The sequence below is a fragment of the Hetaerina americana genome, unplaced genomic scaffold, assembly GCF_022747635.1.
Source record: "Hetaerina americana unplaced genomic scaffold, ioHetAmer1.1.p SCAF_6, whole genome shotgun sequence".
Classification (NCBI taxonomy): Eukaryota; Metazoa; Arthropoda; class Insecta; order Odonata; family Calopterygidae; genus Hetaerina; species Hetaerina americana.
This window is the reverse complement of record NW_027287205.1, coordinates 5,348,197-5,369,812: the sequence shown is the minus strand read 5'-3', so window position 1 is coordinate 5,369,812 and position 21,616 is coordinate 5,348,197. Positions and strand designations below refer to the sequence as shown.

At 36.7% G+C, this 21,616-nt stretch overlaps 1 protein-coding gene across 1 annotated transcript; it reads left to right on the top strand.

Moving 5' to 3' along the window:
- Positions 1 to 223: 223 nt before the first annotated feature.
- Positions 224 to 19,939, top strand: DCAF12 (DDB1 and CUL4 associated factor 12-like protein). Its single transcript, XM_071593907.1, has 7 exons — positions 224 to 577; positions 745 to 1,156; positions 1,952 to 2,158; positions 5,614 to 6,042; positions 14,503 to 14,659; positions 15,890 to 16,041; positions 17,490 to 19,939. Exons 2-7 carry the CDS (start codon positions 752 to 754, stop codon positions 17,643 to 17,645), a joined length of 1,506 nt encoding a protein of 501 aa, XP_071450008.1. The 5' UTR covers positions 224 to 577; positions 745 to 751; the 3' UTR covers positions 17,646 to 19,939.
- The last annotated feature ends 1,677 nt before the right edge of the window (positions 19,940 to 21,616 follow it).

The following is a 21,616-nucleotide window of genomic DNA, read 5'->3' as shown; positions in this document are numbered from 1 at the left end:
TACCCGCATTGGTAAAAAGGTTTATTTATGCTAACTAAAGAAGTTATTGTGTACCATAAAATGGGTAGACAGTCAAAGATAACTTTTCATTAGAAGTGTTGCTCTTTCAATAATTGACATTCAACTATTTTCCAATTGTTTATGGTAACTGTCATGGTGGCGGTGCGCATGTAAGCTATGGAGCTATGCGTATCGTTCAGTCTCGGTTATCTTGGTATTACGAGCAAAACTGGAATTTTCGGGGTTCGCTGCATCAGTTGCTGTGATCTATAATTTTTACTTCTCGGAAGCTTTCGAAATTTCCTTCTTCTTGGTAATATTTTTTTAACTTATTTGCTTCAGTTATTGACAATAATGGGTTGTTGACATATCAGTAAGAAGGTTTATTCTATGTATACCAACATTTAAATCTCAGAAGTGAACAGCAATGCTTGAGAGAATACAAGCGTCATATTTTAACAATCCAATGTATATGAGAATTAGTTGTAGGATGTTTAAGTACTTGGATTGAGAAGAACGATTTTAAATATTTTCTCCTCGTTTGGAAAAATAAAGAAATTTTGAAGCGGTGGAAGTGGTAAGTGGACTTGCAAAGTTTTATTTGTTTGTGCATTCTCATTTTTTCTGTTTTTCTTAATCCTTAAAGATTTTGGTTGACCAGATGATGGCCGTGCATGTTCATTATTTATAAGGAATTGGAAAATTATCACAATCTGCTCCTGAATAACGTATCTTTTCATTCAGGTCCACAATGGCGCAAATTCAGAGACTTCCAATTTATGGCAATCGCCCCTCGTGTGCTGAAAGTTCCCGTTTGGAAGAAAGAAGAAATCGTGTTCGAGCTTTACGTCTTGATAGAGCTCGGAAATCTGATAAACCGGATGACTTCATGTGTTATGAAGATAGTGATGATGATGAATTGGAGAGCACTCATGTTCTTAATACCTCTTTTAGTTTTGTGGATTATATACGCAGCCGGGAGATGGGTAATCAGAGATTGGAACCAATGTCTGTTAGTTCTGAGTATGGAACGAGGCATATGTTAACACACGAAATGTTCAAAGAGCATACTGTTTCATTGCGAAGCATGAACAAAGTATTTTGCTCCCAGTGGCTTAGTGACCGACAAGTTGTTTTTGGAACCAAATGTAATAAGGTATATATGGTGATCTTTCATTCAATAATAAATCGTACTAGTTTATTATTATGTTTATATGAATATCCTGCGATGCATGGTTTATATTTTTCAATGTGCACTTTGACTTTGCTCCCCCTGATCCCAGTTTATCATTATTAGGATAGGAAGTCTGCCATTCATATTTTGTTGAAATGCAGTAATTTCAAACCTTACTGTTCAAGATCATGGGAGGTTGACGTGAGATGTCTGCCTGGTGGATAAACGATTGTTTTGCTAACATGTTATTGTACACTTTCATGCATCTTTTGGCTAGTTTTACTTGCTACCATCGTATGACAGTAATAAGAAATACACGTTCTTAGTCGCGGAAGGGTTGCAAGTGACCCTTGTTCACTCATTGTTAATGTATCTTTACTCATCGTCTTATGTTTTACATTGTTTTTCTAGTGTTTTCAAATGGTAAAGATTTCTGAAGGATACTCTTTATTAGTATGAGAGTATTTTAAATGGGACGAGATAAAAATGAAGGTGAATAGTTCTTTGATAAATAGACAATTCTGTACACTCTTCACCTTCATTAAGCCCATTCCACAAGTTTTCTTTCTGCGAAACCTATTCCCGTTATTATTTCCCGCTGTTTTTTCTGCATCTAAATATGTAATGTGATCGACAGGGAGGTGCCATTTCCTCGTCAGACACCTTTGAGTAGTTATTGATCAAAATACGATCATGGCAGTCTTATTGTGTTGTTTCATGGCCCATGTTTGTCATATTTTCGAACCAAATGTTTCACTTTCTGCCTTGCACTCGCAGCTAATGGTGTATGATGTGGCGACGCAGAGGCTGGATCGAATTCCATCTCTACAAGGGAGGCTTGGTTGTGGACCACCAGAGCAACAGTGTGGTATCCATTCGGTGCAGATCAATCCCTCAAGGACATTGCTGGCCACTGGAGCACGGAATTCTTGTGAAGTAGCTGTATATAGGCTCCCAACTCTGGATCCTGTTTGCATAGGAGAGGTGAGTTTACTACACTCCTTGACATTTACTCATTCTTCCACTTATATAAAGATGCACCTCAGACTGCACCTGAATCAATCATGCAGAGGTATCTTTTTGGGTAACTCAATGTTTACTGAAGTTTTAACAAAAAGTAATGCTTTTAAGTGAATTTCACCGCAGTAATCAAAGTGAAGATCTTTTTCGTGGGGGAGGGAGTAGGTCTCACGCATAAGCAAGCCCTATGGCATGTGAAATTCATGAATTAGGGCAGTAATAGGTAGGCCCTTCTTGCCTGTGTCGCTTGATAGTTTCTGGGAAAGTTCTCAGCATCATCATTGGTATACTTTACGCTTTCACGCTTCACTTAGTGGAATTGTATGATGTCCATGTTAAAGGAGTTTGTAATTTTGCACTTACTTTATTTTACGGTACAACATGTTTCACCGGCTTGTGGCATTATCAGGTACAGCCTGATGATGCCGCAAGGCTGTGAAACGCGTTGTACCGTAAAATGAAGTCTGTGGAAAATCACTAACTCCTTTAATTTAGATGTCATCATTGGTAGTTAACTGTTGAAGTACGGTTTAGATAGCCCCGGATTGATCGTCATTTAGCTTCATCTGGCTAGAAAAAACCATTTTCTCACATTACAAGAAACCGGTTTTTAATTCCACTTACTTAATACCTCTGTCCATTCTATCCCACATGCCTCCTTTTCCTCCTCCTCTCCTGCCTGCCCAACGTTCTCCCATCAATCGCAGCATTCCATTCCTAATTAAAATGCTCTGCATCCACCTATACTTTCTCACTTGAATTTCGATTACTGATGTCATTACTGCTATGGCATCACCTGTACTTCTGCCCTTCCCAAACCCAAACTGATTATCCCCTAAGAAATCATTTACCATCCTCTCTATCCTCTATGGTGATAAGTAAATATCACATTAACTTCTTGCAAAATCAAACTAACATTGTTTTACACTCCTCATAGCTGCCTTTCTATATTTTGAGATTGGAACTAACTGTGATCTATCAGAATCTTCAAGCCTAATTCCTTCCTCATAAATACTACAAATTATCCCATAAAAATCCTTCCACATTTTCCTTTAAATAGTGAAGTGGGGACGTTGTCTGTACCCACTGCCTTAATTGATTTACAACTCTCAAGCAGATATGCCCGAATCTAAGCTATCCCTCTTTCTATGGCCAAGCTTGCTGGCTGTGTATTTTTATCATGTAAGATCCTCATTGCAATCTCTCCATATCTTCTTCAATCTTTCAGAGCTTGATTATTAATTTTCCTGTTCTCTAATAGTGCATGGATAATGTATGAGTAATATATATGCATGGATTTTCCCATCATATTTCCTGAAAATGCTTTTGCCTCCCTATACACCATAGCCATTTCTCCCTTCCTTTGTAAACTCTCCATATCCTCGCTTTGCATCTTTCGCCATACTTCTTTGGTAGTATCAGTTTCCCCCCTCAGTTTTAAATTTCATGTTTTTGGACTTGTAATACTGTTTTAACAATTTTCCATTTCCTTCTCTAATCTATCTCCCTAATCGCCCATTAGTGATCTGTGATTTCCTTGTGCGTTTCTTATTGACGGTTTCTGTATTTTTGGTTTCAGATCTTATCCTTTTATATATATGTTTCAATTTTTCTTTTATCATACCTGTCTTCACTCATAATTTTTTCTACTAACACCTTTAACTCCTGTCTTTTGGTCCCAGTTAATGCTTCTACTTAACATTTCCCTGTCTGTCTTCCCTCTTTTAGTCTCTTGAATCTGATTTAATCCATCATTAGGGCTAAATTATGTCCTGAATTCACTCCCAGAGAGCTGCAGATTAATTTGTTCCCTAAATCCGTGCCCAAGTATGATATGATAATAAAACTGATATAAACTCCACATACTCAGGCATTTTCTCATAAACCAATGTCTATTGTGGTTTTTAAACCAATTGTTCATTATGATTAATCCCTGTCTCCTCCAGAAATCTATTCATTTTGCCCCATCCTTCCTAAATCATGGTGCCCTACCTCACTCTCTTTTCTTCCTTTGCCCACCATTGCATTCCAATCACCAAACTATCAGTTTTTCTTCCCGGGAACACCCACAATTATGTCCTCTGAACTGATCAAACGCCCTTTCAACTCCCTCCCTATGGATGATTGGTGGCATGTATACCTGAGACCAAGTTCGTCAGTTCCACTTTTACTTTTAATGGTAATAATCTATCCATTGCTTGCTCTATGTTATCAATGTTTCTTCCTACCGTTTTGTTTATGTTATTCCCACTCCTCGCTGGCTCTCTCCCCTCCGCTGCATATTACTCCATTACTATCACTTCAGAATTCCCGCTACCGTACCATCTCACCTCACATATCTTTAAAATATGTATCTATATTTCGTAGTGCCATTTCATGCTTTATAATTTCTTATTTCCTTGTCTTCTACTTGGCACTAACATACCGAGCTCCTATTCTAACTGGTTTGGTCCTCTTCTGTGTTTTCTTCTGTGCTTCTGCTGTCAGTTCTGCTTTGCTAGGATTTTTTGTGATGACAACTATGAAGCTCTCTCTGCTGTGGGGCAGGACGCGCAGTCTAGTAGGTCAGTTCTCATAGTGGCCATGGCTGGATGAAGTGCTTTTAGTTTTTTTTCCACACATACTTTGCCTTAATGGCAACATTTTCACATCCGTTTCAGAAAATGTCTTCTGCTTGAACTAATATCTCAGTGGTTTTCTTGGGTTTATAGAATATTAGCACCTGTGTGTGAAGTGCTGTTGTTTGTCAGTTTTGGTGCTTTCTCACAGTGAGACTTGTTATTGGTCTGTCTTGTGGAAAGGTTGGATTAATCTCTTCCGTGCTGTTAAAGGAAATTAACTTCCTTGTATAAGTCATTCAGTTGCTTGACAATTTGTGCAACCTCCATTCGCAAAATACACATTGCCTTACCTCATTTTTGTCTTCCACATCAACAGTGACATTGTCCTTGGGCTGTCGCCATGAATTTTGCACGAGTCTTCTTTACTGAAGAGATTCATTTCACTGTTCTATGGCAAGCAAGGATTCTGTCTTTTCATATTTTGGGGATGCATGGGGTAATACAGAATGAGGCAATTGATTTTTTTTGCCTCTCCTGTATGTTTCTGGTCAATCCTTATCTCCATGACTTGGTTTTTGTCCAAGCTCCTTTTGGGAGTAATGTGAATGGTTAGTACTTATTTAAATTTTTAATAAGAGGCACAAGGTCATCATTAAATAATTTACCCATGGTTGTTGTGAATAGAAAACATTGAGGGATCTGGGTTCAACTTCCTGTTCTGTGAATTTCTTACTTTATAAGGTAGAATAGTTTCAAGGGTTCGGCCAAGAACCCACCTTAAATGGGTTGGTAAATGGTGGTTTCAGCAAGAGAGAAGTGGAATGTTGAGAGTTCTATGCTTTTCTTCTTTCGCCTTAGGAAGCCCATCGGGACTGGGTGTTTGACCTGTGCTGGCTCGACGACCAGTTCCTCGTGTCCGGCTCCAGGGACACTCACTTGGCACTGTGGAAGATCGAGGATGACCCTTGCAAGGAAGGAGCGTACCATGAGTGCCAGAGGATCGGGGGCCACATATGCAAGTCGAGCTCCGATTGGGCCAAAGGCTGTGGCTCGGATGGGGCTGGCGCTCGGAGGGGGGTGGGAGAGCAGGACGAGGATGAGCAGGCGTCAAATGGGGCCAGCAAGCTGCACATCCCCTCGTACCAGCACATCAAGGCTGTTGCGGTCAAGGAGTGCAAGGCAGCGCAGAAGGTTCGATCGCTGGCCTTCAACCGCTGCTTTGAGGAGATAGCTGCCCTCTCGCTCAATGGTTACATCCACATCTGGAGTGCCTCCAACTTCAAGCAGGTATGTATGAGGATATTTACCATCTGGGGGGCCTTTGCAAAAGAAAACCATGCCACCGCGGTACAACTTATTTCTAAGGTGTAGAGTCAGTTCTTTACTGCTTACCAGACAAGTGTTTCTCTGCTGATGATATCTAACATTTGTTTAGATGACTTCATAATATGCCATGTGATAAATGCAAAAAATATCACATGAAGTGCTATCCTAAAGTTCCCAAAATTTAGATCGCATGTATAAACAGACCTAGGTGTCAAATGCTGCCAATTGGACTGTTGTGCATTCTGCTCACAAGTCAGTATGGCTTGCGGCTTTATTACGAGTGAATATGTTTCTTGTGGGTGAACAGTTTTTCATTTTCATGTCTGCTTTTTTGCAATTTTTCAATGGTTGATTTGAAGGAACAGCATTTCTCTCTCAAGTTGTGTGTGAAATTGAGTTTGACAACCGCCGAAACGTGCACAGTGTTAACGGAAGCATGTGGAAACGATGCTCTGGGTTAAACACAAATGTTTGTCTGGTTTAAGAAGCTTTACAAACCTGGCTGAGTTTCTGGTGCTGACGATGAATGTTCCCGAAGGTGGCCATCAAACAGCATTACACCTAACTGTGGTCAGAATGCAATTTTGGCCGACCATTCAAGGCATCTGTAGCATTGGAATCATCTCATGGCACATTCCAGTGGATTTTATCGGGAGCATAGTACATACCAGGATGGCATCAACGCTGCTGCCGTGACTCTTAAGCAACATTCAGAAAGAGCCCAGATTTCAGGAGAGACTTGAAAGAACAGTTTTGAACCAATCTAGATTTTCTTTCGGAGGTTGTCGCGGGTGATGATTATTGGATGTACGGGAACGATCCCCAAACCAAGTGATGATCATCACAATGGAAAAGCCCATCTTGCCCAACTCGGCTGAATTCCTCTCCTGCAATATTATCTTCATTATTTTCTACTTCTACATGAATATCAGTTGGGGTTCATTTTCCTTTCCTTTAATTGCTAAATTATGAAGGACTGAACAAGCAACTTAAAGTGACATTGCTGTCTTTGAAGAAATTCTCATGCCTATAGATAAAATGGGGAGACATCGATTCCAAATTCCAAGTATTATTTCCTCTACATTTCTTGTTTCATCATGTTTGCTATTAAATAAATGTTCTTCTGGTCTCCTTTGGTTTCTTATTGGAGTCAATAATACTTCTTCAATCTTATACCCAGAATCCCCCATAAACAAACCATTTTCATATCTACCTAGTTCAAAATTTCCTTTTAATCTTGAATCATCAGAAGTAACCTGTGTCAATGTGTCAACCCAGGCCATCTTGCAACAATGTCTCATTTCTATAAAGATTTGCATCACAACAAGCTTGAACATTGATTGAAAAATAGCCGTTCCTGTTCCTGAATCTTCTAGTTCATTTCCTCCTATGAAGTTTGAAATATTAGCATTTTAAAGCAATTTATTTATTTTTCACCATGAGAAATGTGACTGATTTTTTAAATGTGTTCCCTACTGGAATGATATAAAACTCTAACAGTATTTTAAAATAGTTGAAACAGAGAGAATATAATAGAGTAGTTATACATAAGTCTTCTACACCATATGACAATAATCTACATACTATTGGAAATAGCTTCCTTTTCAACAAAAATGCCATATCATTGACAGAGTAAAAAAGAAGTCATACTTAAATCCTCTTAGTTATGTTAAGATATACCAGTATCATAACATCAACATCATGTGTTACATCGTATACCTGCTTATTTGGTTCATAGGTTATAGATTACATTAAGAAATGCAATGTTCACGTTAACATTAAGATGAAGGTGATTGTCCATGCCATACTGTTGTTTATAGCAATGAATTGCCAAGTAGAAAGATGGTCACTATATTTGGTGAACAAACATTCGGGTGGGCACATGAAATAACCAAAGTGGGATGTAAGAGACCACACCATGTGATGCACATATGAAAATCAGATTCTAGTTTTTTTAAGCACTATTTGCATTTAAGCAGCATTCTTTAAACACTTGCACGCATAGATGACATTTCCTTTACTCTCACAATTCTGCCATTAGTTTGGGTATCAACCCTAGCTCACCATTACTTTCACAGCTTGCTTATGCTATTTACAACTACTGCCCCAAAATGTATGGACAGCAAATGTTGTTGCATCCTCTCCTTCCAGTCATTAAGCACCCATGAAGTCACATCTGAATAAATAGATAAAAATAATTTTCATTGCCCAGTAGGACGAAATTGATGTGCTATATGTTGAACAATATTTTTCTCATACATTTGCAACAGTAGAAATTGGAAGCCAGAGTTTCAACTCCATTGACAACTTATCTTTCCTGGCATTTGTATGGACGCCTTGAAATCAGGCAACAAACACTCTGAAAATGAATCTTCTATAAATTTCATGTGGGATAACACAACTAACAAAAAACAATCACCAAATGTACTGATAACATAATACTGTACCTCACTCCTAGTTTGGAAGACCATTTCAGAAGATGGTTATTCATTCTCAGAAGAGTTGTAAAGTTTACTTTATATCCATGAAATTGTTATTTCAAATACTTATTTATTTATTTATTTATTCGGTATTAGTCCGAAAACAGCACATTTAGGCCTTTACATCGAACTATTAACAACGATAACAATGTCACATTTACAAACACCCAAGCCCTAGATGGAGGGAAACTCACCCAGGCGGGAATCGAACCCGCGACCCTTGGAATGGCAGACGAGGACGTTACCCCGCCGCCACCGGGGCCGGAAATACGATGTATTTCCATTGTATAATTAATATTCATTTTCATACTCATATAATTAGCATCACTGTAGACTTCCCTTTATCAGTCTACTGTGAACCTATCAGCATGGGGGCCCCCCCTGGCTAGATATATGAATGGTCAGTTATTCAGTAAAAGTACAAAATGCTTTTATTTAGTAGAGTACCATTTATGGTTTGAGATAAGTGTTGGGTGGACTCATACTGAACATCACCACACTTCGTAGCTTGTCTAACAAAATGACAATCTGACACCCCACATTCCATTTAACCGTTCTTCAATTAATTTTAAGGATACAAATTGTTTAATAATATTTATTATGTTTGGGGACCTTTGCTTTCTGAATGAGATTCATGAGTGATGAGACATATATTCAACAGATTCAGGCGAGGAGTAGTGGAAGTTGGTCATTATGAGAAGAGCATCTTTGTTTTCTCGCAATGATGAGTCAGTTTCGCTTCCAGTTCCAGTAGTTGGGGTGAATTTGTAACCATAGAGCCATCAAAGTTACAATGGAACAAAAGCTAAGTCACCTTCAAAGAAATTGTCACTCAATGAGAACTCGTGCATGTATTTAAATAAAACAAAGGTAATAGGGTTTTCGAGGGAGTAATGGGAACACGAGGAGGAGAATTTGGTGGTAGGAGGGACAAAAGGACAAGAATTGCACTCTGCAAAAATGCATTCACTGGGAGGAGAGAATTGATGACAGAGACGTTGAGTGAGGATCTTGTGAAAAGGCCCATTAAAACTATGATATGAAGCGTAGTTATGCACACATGGAAACATGTTTTACGGAAACATGGTCATTGAAGCAGGGTGGTGATAGGCATAGATTGGAGGCTATTGAAATGTGGATGTGGAGAAGTTTAAGTGGGCAGAAAGGGAAGCAAATGAAGACGTCCAAGAAATGGTGGGCGAAGAGAGGGGTTTGTTGGGAGAAATCATGAGGAGGCAGAAAAAAATGGATGAAGGGCATATTGATTGGAAAAAGGATGTTGAGAACTGTGATATAGGGGAGAATGTTAGGCAAACGAGGAAAGGGCAGGAATAGGATAGGGATATTGAACGGGATGAAGGGAGGAAGGAAGTACACAGGGATGAAGGGGAGCTTTTTGTAGAGTAGGATGTTGGGTTGTGTTTTGTTGAAAGAAACAAAATATTTATTTCGTAGTTGTGGCCATCCAAAACCTACCTTAAGTGGTAGATTACCTGTTATTACACTGTATATTTTCTGAGAAGTTTAATACTATAATAATTAATAATAATAGTTTCAATAATATTATATAGTTTCTATTATAGTTATAATATTAATAGTTTCAGAATTTTACATACAAACTTTATGGAATTTGTTAAAATTTAAAACCTAAATGATGATTTGACATTTATAGAAACATCAAATGATAATTTCTGTATGATATAGCTTTGTAATTGTGGTTAGAAACATGTACAGTGCGTATTTATGTACATTGTACGTGTACATAAATACGCGATCTTAGGCCATAAAAACTTTATTTTGCAAAATTTAGTCTACGTCGATTTTGTCCCCTTCTTCAAAGTACTCTCTCCATTCGTTGCTATGCACTTCTTATTCCACCCTCTTCTTTTGCACTATTTTAAGCGCACCCTTGGAAGTCTTCGGCAGTTAGTCTTTTTAGTTTTTTTATCATTTCTTGCTTTAGTGTGTCCACATCTTCCGAGTGATGTCCCCTCATCACTTTTTGCGTTTCGGAAATAGGGAAAAGTCTCAGGGGGTGAGATCTGGCAAATAAGGAGGATGATCAAGGATCAAGGTGATTGAATGTTTTGCCAGAAACTGGCGAGCAATCAGTGCAGCTTTGGCACAATTTTTGCACACTTTTTTTGAACCCAAATGTGTGCATTGTTGATTTTCGTAAATTCAGTTCATCATCTATCATTTGGACAGTTTTTTGAGGATCGGTAAGGACAAGGGGCCGCACGCGATCAATGTTGTCGCCAACAGAGGCGGTAGGAGGTCATCCCGGCCTTGAATCGTCCCTGGTGCCTTGTCGGCCATCTTTAACCACTCACCGGGGTATTTAATATTTCCATGTCCAACCCGTGGTGGTTATTTAATTTTACACCGAGCCCAAATTTCTATTTTTGTTGTAGGATGATTAAACATAAACATTTTTAAATATTTATTTGCAGTATAAAAACCAATATTTTGAGTAGTCATTAAAAATGATGAAAATTTTTGGTTTAAATTTTTATGTTCATGATAAACCATGATTGTTTAACAAAGTTAAAAACGATAACAATTTACTTACTCGTACAATTAATGAAAACTTTAGCGTAGAATGAATGCTATTTGAGATAAATGGTTTCATCAGTGATAGGAGAGTGTTTCGACCAATGGGCAACATGTAAATTACAAAGTTAGAAATTTTGTAAAATGAAGGAGGCAGAATAGCCAGCCACACATTACAATTGTATTTTTTAATTCTGTACTCTTCTTTTGCAAAATATATTTAAATGATTACAATACTTTATTTCTACACAAAAAAAAACTTCACTCTTTATATAACCATCAAAAAAATAAAGACTACAGGACAAAATGAAATTGTTTGAAGCAAACATGCAGAGAAATGAAATTCTGAAACAATTTTATGCGAAATCAATGCCATTATTTTAAATTTGCTGTACATCAATTAGTTTTACTCACAAAAAAACGATTTATTTTAAAATTCAATGAATATCTATTTTTAGAAATCATTTTGGGCAGGGTGTACTCTGAAACATGGAGGCAGGTCACAAACCAACACAACAATCAGGACACCAATATTTTGTTTCATTCCCTTTCCCTGCTTTGTAGCACACATCTTTTCCCGGGGTACTTTTTGGTTGTTGGGGGGACAGTATCAGGAAATCAGTCTTTCAGTAAGGCGAGATGGCTTAGGGGATTTAGATGCCTTCCTTGGACTACTTGGGTATCTTTTCCATACTTCGCTATCAGTATTTCATCAAGGGAGATCAGAAATTCCTTTCGATTCAATTTTCCCTTATTCTTTTTATAAATCGCATAAGCATTCAACTTTGCCATGTCCATCAAGTGCCTAAATATTTTTTGATAGAATTATTTTGGTCGATTTGTCACAATTTTGTATATGTTCATGAGTCCATCACTTTTATCAACCCCACCCATATTCTTTCTTAGTCTTGTACCACAATTGGTTTCACCTCTTTTTTCCCCAATTTCTTCGTTTCGTGCATTTCAGTCCCATGAAATGGGCTCACCATTATCACATCTCTTTTGTCCTTCCATTTCATCACCATCCATTTCCCTCGAAATGTCACCACCATTTCTCCTTTCTTCAATTTGGCAGCTTTTACAGATTGAGGGAACTCCTTCCTATTTGACACCATCGTCCCAACCACATCCGTTCTACTCTCCGATAACTAGTCCACTAATCTAGGGCTGGTGTACCAAATGTCTAAATATATAATATGCCCCTTACCCAACCAATTATCCGCTGAATCAAGGACGATCCTGGCGGTGATAATCTCTTCTTTATATTTGCCGGAATACATTGTGTCCTTTCCCGTATGAATCAAAAAATTCCATGCATAGCCACCTCCGCATACCCACCAAGGGATAATCTCCTCATGACGTATGTATACGGCGTACCCAGATGAGTGGTTAAAACACTTAACCCACTTGAAAACGGATGTTTTCTTCAGAGCAAGCATTATCACCGTAAACAGCTGTCGACATGTCAGTAATTTCTTGATAACTTTTACCGCATTTCCCCAAAAAACCTTGATGAAGATTCGTTGCTCAGTAATTTCATCAATTTCCATTTTTGACGAATAGTAAAAACAAGGACTAACAGAAACTAACGTAACTGGCACCTAACGCACAGCTAGACGATCCGCCAAGCACAAACTGGCTCCAGGCGGACAGGCTGGCTGGCCCATTGGGTCTCAGGCAACTAGCACCGCCGCTAGTGGGCTAAGGGGGCTCTAGTCCACATCATACCCACCAGATTGCACCAGCTCGGCTATTAAACAGTTAAGGTGGAATGTATGTTTCACATTTCTGTTGCCCTGTTGCCTTGCAAAGCCAAGTAAATAGATGAAAAGTAGTGATATTTCTGAGATTCATACCAACTTGTTCCAAGGTATCGCATGCACAAATATTTTGGGGGTGTCTTATATATCTTGTCAGTTTTTTCTGAACATTCTTTCTCTTTTCGTAAATAGAAATTAACAAGTTTTACGTAATGAATCCCAACAAATTTCATCAATTTATAAGATGTAGTTCAAAGTTATGAAGTTACATACCCATGTAGGTGTAAAGCATTTTTTAGAGTACACTGAACAGCTTTTATATAGCTTTTGTTCACTTGGTAAAAAGTCTTTTATATAGCTTTGACAAAATTAATTGTAGTGTTATTATTCCTTGCCTTTATCAAAACATTTAATTAAGCTTGATAAACCTTATAGATACATGTTGAACTTCAGAGAAGACGAGCAGTTATCACTCATGCCATAAATATGATAATTTATGGGTTGCCCATACTGCTAGAAATAGATTGGACTATTGACTAAATGGTATAGGGTTTATTGAGTTTGGACTTGGAACTTGTCAACTTATAAACTAACTCTTAGTTTCTATAAAATGCGTATGTAAGGTAATACGTACCCTCACATGTTGTGATGAAAAAATCAGTTAGCCAGAGGACAAATTAGATGAAGTATGTCATATGTGAGTGCAACCTGTTTTTACTCTTCGTTTTTTGCTGGCCACCTTCTCCAGCACTTGATTATTTTCATGCAATCAAGGAGTTGTTTTAATGCATGAATTCTGCACAACATGAAATGTTCAAGGACAAACATCCCATTTTAGGGATGTGCATCTCAATCACACGCAGGGTAGACAAGACCATGTGAGTGCCATTGGCTTTTGTGGATCATTTTCCAGGGGTCACCATCACTAATTCCCAATTATTGCGTAGTTTGGTGCCATACGTTTCTGTTGGAGTGTCCTGTAAGCAGCAGTGGATGTTTGAAGGGCAACATGGCTGGAATACTTCATTGGAAAGCATTTCACGGAGTCATGGGCTTCTCTGCATTCAATATAATAATATCATGTGAGGTTTTTAGTGAGTGGAAGCACGCATGGTAGAAGTGTTAGTTCTGGAATTGTTTGTTTGCTTCCAACTCCAAGAAGCAAGAAAAAGAGAACTAAACATACCTACCACTAGTACTCGTATATTTGCATGATTGATCATGTGGAGTTAGAGAGACATTTACGTGTCAGGCAGTGAAAGCAAGACCTCATAGGAAGTCTACTGTACTGACTATATATCCTCCATTCAAAGACATACAGAGAAGTAACATTTAAAGTAAATGAACTGGTTTTGGAATTAAATTTAAAATACTTCGCCTTTCCACGTGAAAAAACTTTTATTATGACCTAGGTTTCGTTATGGTATAACATCATGGGGTCACCTGATGATGATGTTATACCATAACGAAACCTAGATCGTAATAAAAGTTATTTTATGTGGAAAGGCAAAGTATTTTAAATTTAATTTCAATATGAAGAATTTCCACCAAGTGAAGCCAGAAACTGTTTCATTTATTGAACTGGTTTTGTTTAATCTTTTCACATGAATTGTGAAATCTCTTTTCAGAAACTTTCAAGGAAACTACCGTCATCTCAAGAAAATGTATGCCTTGCAATTCAAGAGGGAGGTATGTATGCTGTGGGATGCAGGTCGTACACGTTGCTGTTGGATGCACGAACATTGCAAGCTGTGAAGAAAATATCCACTCGATACAGTGGCTGTGGTAATGTCCAGTTTATGATCTCTCTTTATAGACTCAAAAATAGCTTCCCCCCCAACCACATTGACAGTGCTGGTTTTGTGAATTCATATTTAACGAAATGATTCCCACCCAACACTCTGGGTGCAGTCACAGTGATGCTTTTTTCAGTATTTGTGTCAATCAATCGAGGCTTAAACCACTTAAAAATCAATGGATGGCATGTGGATAAAATTGTTGGAAATTTCATTGGATTGGTCTCAAAATGCTTTTGTGTGTAGTTAAATGGACACTTGCAAACATTTGTAAACCACCAATGAAACCTAGAGGGTATAGATATGATAGATAAACCATATGGGCTGCTAACTGGAGTGTGTTACTGAATTTACTGCACTAATTTGGCATGTTTCAGTGAATTGCCAACTGACAACACATACTAAAATTATGCATCAAATTTATAGACTTTTGAGTGTCAAGTTTCACGGAACTAGCAAAACCGTTTTCAGCACAAATAGTGAGTGCAGTGAAACCCAAGAGAATGCCCCCCTCCCAAATGCATGCATGCCTTGAAATCCTTCTGAACTACTTGGGGTATTGATTGGCTACTAAAGGCAAAATCTGTGGATATCACTGTTATTGATTTAATTTACATATCAGTCACAATGAATAGCACCTTGGCTTTTACTTAGTATGTCAAAATCATCTTGATGTACCTTATTTGTTGTATAAGGGACCATACAAAGCATACCTCTGGTTGGTAGGTTGCACCTCTATTTATTAATGCCTATGTATCCTTCCTTGTTGCATAATATGACAGCATGTTCTGATACCTTATCACTTTGGATGGTGGTGGTCAATCAAGTGGCTCAGTAACAATTGCTAGTGTTTTTGTATCTTATTAACAATTCATTGAAACAGTTTTAGATAAAGATAAAAGAACCGTATCGGTCTGGATAATAACTGACCCCAGATGTAAGCTGACTCCCCCAAAAATCATCATATTTTGGAAAGAAGGTATTTTTGAAGGTTTGATGTTGAAGCATTCCCTGTATATTTGGGCCACCTAAAATAAGTTACATATTGGATTTTCACGAGGGTATTGTGAGAAATATTGATAATTTAAAGTATTTAGGTACTTTTTTTTTAATATCCTTCCATGTTCTCATTTTGATTGGCTAAGCCTGTGGGAGTCTGCAAATGTTAGCCTATTAATCTCCAGTTGAATGTCAATCTCATGAAGTGTTTCCTCTTCAGGCATTCGGTCAGCAAGTTTCCAGAGGAATGTCCTCACGGTAGGAACTGGGCTAGGTGTCCTCATGTTCTTTGACCTGCGGGCCGGGAAGTACATGGAGTCCAGCATCAATTCCAGTCGGACAGTCGTGATGAAAGCATCCAAGGGATGGGTGGTAATTGACATTCCGCTTTGTACATTCTCTCTCTCCTTCAAAACCTCCCTCACAGGGTTCTCACTGATTTTTCTTTCTGCTCAGTTGTGAATGTGTTGTACAAAATACTATTTTATTACTATGCAGCTCTTAAATGTGGGGCAATCCTCTTATATTAACTGAAATGTTATTACATTTAAAAATGCATGTCAGAAATGGTACGATAGTAGATTTTACTTTGTGGAAATGTTTTATGTTCATTTTGATATATTCAAATTTCTAGGCAAATTTACTCTATTTAACCAATCCTCATTCTTTGGCCCTGAGCCATCATGATGGTGATGTGAAGCATATAAATTTAGCTGGGGCTTTTAATTTATCATAATTCCAAAGTACTATTTTTCAAATATCCTGTTAATCTTGTGTATTAGCATGAGTGTTTTGATGTCTATGCATCCAGTTTGCGTATATTAATGTAATTTTTGCGATTTATTTGTTTACCTGCATCTATGTCATACATTTGGAGGAGGAGATAGATCAGTAGAGCGCTTTTGGTTATGGCTGCCAAGTTTAACAAATGTCCACACTGCCCTGGGTTTATTTTCAGAGTTGCCTGTGTTTTAATTATGAGATTCCTTTTTAAATTGCATTATTTGTACATCATATTCATTCTCCAATTTACTGGCTAGTCTTTTCTTTACCACTATCTTTGTGGGACGGGAGAATAGAAATGAGGTTTCTATTGAGTTTAAAGTAAGTCTTGGGTTGATTAATTATTCTCGTTTTACATTTGTGCTCACGTATGGAGTCATAGATATATATATATATATATATATATATATATATATATATATATATATATATATATATATATATACATATATATATATACATATATATATATATATATATATATATATATATATACATATATATATATACATATATATATATACATATATATATATACATATACGTTCAAACACGAAATCCCGCCAAACGGCGAATAAATACTCATATATACAGAAACATATATAAGGAAAAGGGATAGGAACACGTATAAAGGACGAACACAAGACGAGGTGGGGAAGGCGGAATCGAACGGATCACAAGAGTAAAAATATTTCCCGGTTGAGGAAATATTTTTACTCTTGTGATCTGTTCGATTCCGCCTTCCCCACCTCGTCTTGTGTTCGTCCTTTATACGTGTTCCTATCCCTTTTCCTTATATATGTTTCTGTATATATATATACATATATATATGTATATGTATTTATACATATATATATGTATATGTATTTATACATATATATATATATATATATATATATGTATATATATATATGTATTTATATATATACATATATATACATGTATATATATATATATATCTTGTTTTAAAGTTCTCAAGTCATTCAATGAGGTTTATTGCAAATTTTCTTTCTGCCATAATTTCTTTGCACCTCTAGTTTCCAGATGATGAATTCCTAGATGTGATGCAAAACTTGAAGTACACACCTGCCATCTATACCCACTGCTATGACTCATCTGGTACAAGGTTGTTCACGGCCGGAGGACCCCTGCAGGCAAATCTCTATGGCAACTATGCAGGACTGTGGCAATGAGTGTAGTGTCAACGCTCTCCCCAAGCTGGAGTCAGATCTTAGAAATATAAAGCCCTGGAGGCTATAAATTGTACTTGCGAGAGATAAACATATTGCATACTTTTGCCGATGCTACCCTCGCTCTTGTGCAATATAGATTTTCTTGATCAATACATGCCAAGTATTGTGCAAGGAAAGGAGAATCATGTAACTAAATCAAGCTTAGCCAACTTCTTGCATTCTTCGCCCATGTAATCCATGGGGTTTTGTGTTGGGAAGGGAAAATTGTTGAGAGAGTGGTAAATGTAAATTGGTTTTGTGTGTGTGTGTGTGTTTGAAAGTGTATATTGTCCTGAAAGACTGGATAAGCCATGAGGGTAATTGTGAACTCCCCTAGTATCCAAACAACAGTGGTGCCCTCCTTGATTCATCTTTGGATTTAATTTTGTCTGTGACGATAGGAACTGAACTTTTTGGAGTGGCTACATCTTGTTTCTTTTCTATGTTTGGGATCCAGCGGATGGTTATTTACCTTTTTTAACCCCTGTGTGGTGCCATGATCAAGAGTCAAAAAGTATGTGTGTGTGTTGTTCATATTGTGGCGTGTGTTTATAAGGTATTTTTTAATGACCTTTAAATGACGTTTTTTTTATTTCTTTTTAATTAGGCACATGACATTATTTATTCTAATGAAGTTAACTGGAGAGCAGCTATGAAATTCCTTATAGAAATGTCTTCTTTTATATGCATCAGCATCTTATAAAATGCTATGCAAAAATACATTTTGAAATGTTTGACATCTATATATTTGAAATATTTTAAATATTGTTGATTTCTTTATGGGCAGTGAGTATGCTTGTATTGAAAATTTAATTTATAATTTTTGTTACTGAAAATTTACAATATTTTAGCTGAGTTTTCATAATAATCATCATGGTAATTTATTTCTTGAGAATTATGTCATGCAGTGTAGGTCAGGCTGTAATTTTACCATGTTATAAGCTATCTGAAAGAATTTATTTGGCAAATGTTTAGCACATGTGGACAACAGGGGAATGAGAAATGAAAACTTTCCCTTGTGGTTTAGGCTTGGATCACATGAAGTGTATTAATCTATTGCATTGCAATTCATGTTTATAACATTGCTTACATTGTTATGACTGTATTTTATCAGCACTGGAATAGCTATTCATGGGTGGAATTGTTCCTGAACTTGAGGAAGTTGGAGTAAGTTTAAGATGCCCTATTTCAGAGAAATTCCTGTTGTTGTTCTATCAAATCTTTATTGGGTGATTAAACTGACTGATCCCTTCTCTATCTCAGCTCTATGTCTCTAAAAGCATCAATACTTTCCTGCCAGTTGAACCTCACACAATCCAGTTAACTGAAATGCACCCGTGTGATGTGAAATCAAAGTGTTGGCTTTGCCATTATATTGGTGCTCATCGGTTGATTTTTGATGTCCAGAATCTTAAATTTTTTGTTGTGACCCACATGTTTCAAGAGCATTTAAATGTTTTCTCTATTTTTCAAACAGTTCTATGTGGCAATAGTTAAAAATGATAAGAAAGAAAAAATTCAGAAATCATTAAAGTCTCATTCAGAAGTGATTGTCCTAGTGTTTTGGTGATCAGGTTGCTGCATAGGCTTCCAAAATTGTTTTCAGCTAATGGCAATGGAACCTCTTTCTCCATGAAAAATGTGAAGTAATGTAATCAGAATGCTCTCATAATTTTTTTAATATCGTAGCTTGAATCTTATTACAAGTAAGATGCAAGCTCAAGTGAATGTCAAATGTAAAAATGGCAATGTAAGGTATTTAAAAATTTGTCAAACACATTGTGGTTGGTCCTACAAACTAGAAATCTTAATTGAGATTAATAATCAAAACTTGACTGAGCAAAAAAGACTGCTTGGGGAGGGGGCTGTAATGGATATGCATAGTTTAATTAATGGGTCATTGAAAAGGGTAATGAATTTTTGGAAAGTGAAAGCAACATTCTTTTCTCTCTTGCAAGACAATTTGTTATTCAGATAAAATATATTATTTGGCTCTTTTGCATGCTGAAAGATGGCAGAAAAGAAGTGCCCAATTTCAATCAATGTGTGTGAACAAAATAAAATTTACCGCAAAAAAAACATAAGTGGCATAAATGATAGCAGTGTGTTATTGGGAGAGTGAAATATTGAATGTACTTTAAACGAGATGATTTTTGAAAATTCATTAATTAGACGAGTGAGTCAGCTCCCAGTCAGTGAGACTATTATTATTGTTCTTATTTGTAAGTTTGATCATGGAACATAAAGAGTGAATGGCTACCTATTAACTGTTTGGCGGCATTTTATTTTATTCCCATCTGTTTATTTATGAACTTCCGACTTGGTTGCAAATTAATCTATTAATGTGCAATTGACCTTTTGGTTTTAATATGGCTTGGACCAACATGATTTTAAATTGTAACTCTGTTCATGAAATGAAAAATATTCTCATTTAGGGGCATAGCCTTATCCTGGCAGTTGTATGTGTCTTTCCATTTCTGTTATCTCCAACTTCTTATACTTTTCCCTTTGCTATTTTTTCCAGGAGGCTGTTATGCCACAGAACATGGCCAACAAATTTAATTTTCCTTTTCTCCATCTCTTTCTTCAAATTCCTTTCCTCTCGGTACTTCTACATTGCTTTTCTTGTCTTTCTATCTTGTTCTTGTTATCCCTCTCCAAATCCAAATTTCCATTGTTTCCAACCAAGACTTCTCCATCTTTCCCAATGTCCAACTTTCACATCTGTAAAACAATGTACTCCAAGTAAAGGTTTTTGCAACAGATTTTCTGGATGAAGTGAGAGAGAAAAAAACAAATTTAAGCATTTGCTTATTTTAGAAATGTAAAAGCAGTTGGCTTAACAATTTTATTGCTGAAAAGAAGCAAAGAACTGCATGTTAAGTAATTGACATCCATTGTTGATATAGCATCCAGAGTCCTTGTTCCAAATCCTAATGCTTCTTGACGAATAAGTAGAAGCATTGTGTGTTCCTGGATTTGAGAATTTATTGACAAAACTACAGTGGCAGGGGAGAAAACACCAGGCCACCAAATTTCCCCATCAAACCCATTCTTGATAAAAATTACATATTTTGCTATTTAGAAATTATAATTTGGAATTTCATTGAATATATAATGTTTACAGAAAACACAAAAAAAGAACACTCACACGTTATTTCTTGATATTTCGACGGAAACAATCCGTCTTCATCTGAAGATATAGAAGTAATGGTACATAAATATGTACCATTACATTGTGTACATACATAAATATATATATGGTAATAGTACATATATATATATATATGTACACAATACTATCAACACCTAATTATCAAATTCGTTTACTGCACTCTGGTTTTTATTCCCTCACCCTGAGATAGGTTTTCTGTTTCACTACATCTAACTTGAACTGATGAATAGACTTGTAGCTTTGAAAAATTGTCCTAAATGATAGAAATTGAGAGGAAATGAGTGAATAAAAATGATTTGTGGACCTTATTTGAAGGTCAGAAAGTAAGTTAACACTGCAATATCAGGTAGGAGTGAGATAGAAAAAGATGTCTTAAGAAATGTCAGTTTTTTATGATGCATTGCTAGTAATGTTGAGGGAATGATGGCAAAGCTACTTTTAAAAGGCTGTACCCTTCATCACCATTGCTCAATGTTGCCAATTGAAAGAGCTGGCGCATAATATTGTACGCAATATTGTTCACAAAAACTCTTCTTTTCTTTAGAGCCTTAGTCCCACTAAGGAAGACTTGGTATTTTTGTATTGTGATCTCTGGGCAAATAAAAAGTAATAATAATAAAGTAACTGCATCTGCATTTAAATATTATTCAAGCTTTAAGGAGATAGATGTGGTAACTTAGTGGAATCACATATCAATAGATATGGAAAGCACTTTATAATATTCCATTCTTTTTAATAAAAGAACCAGATTAGTTCC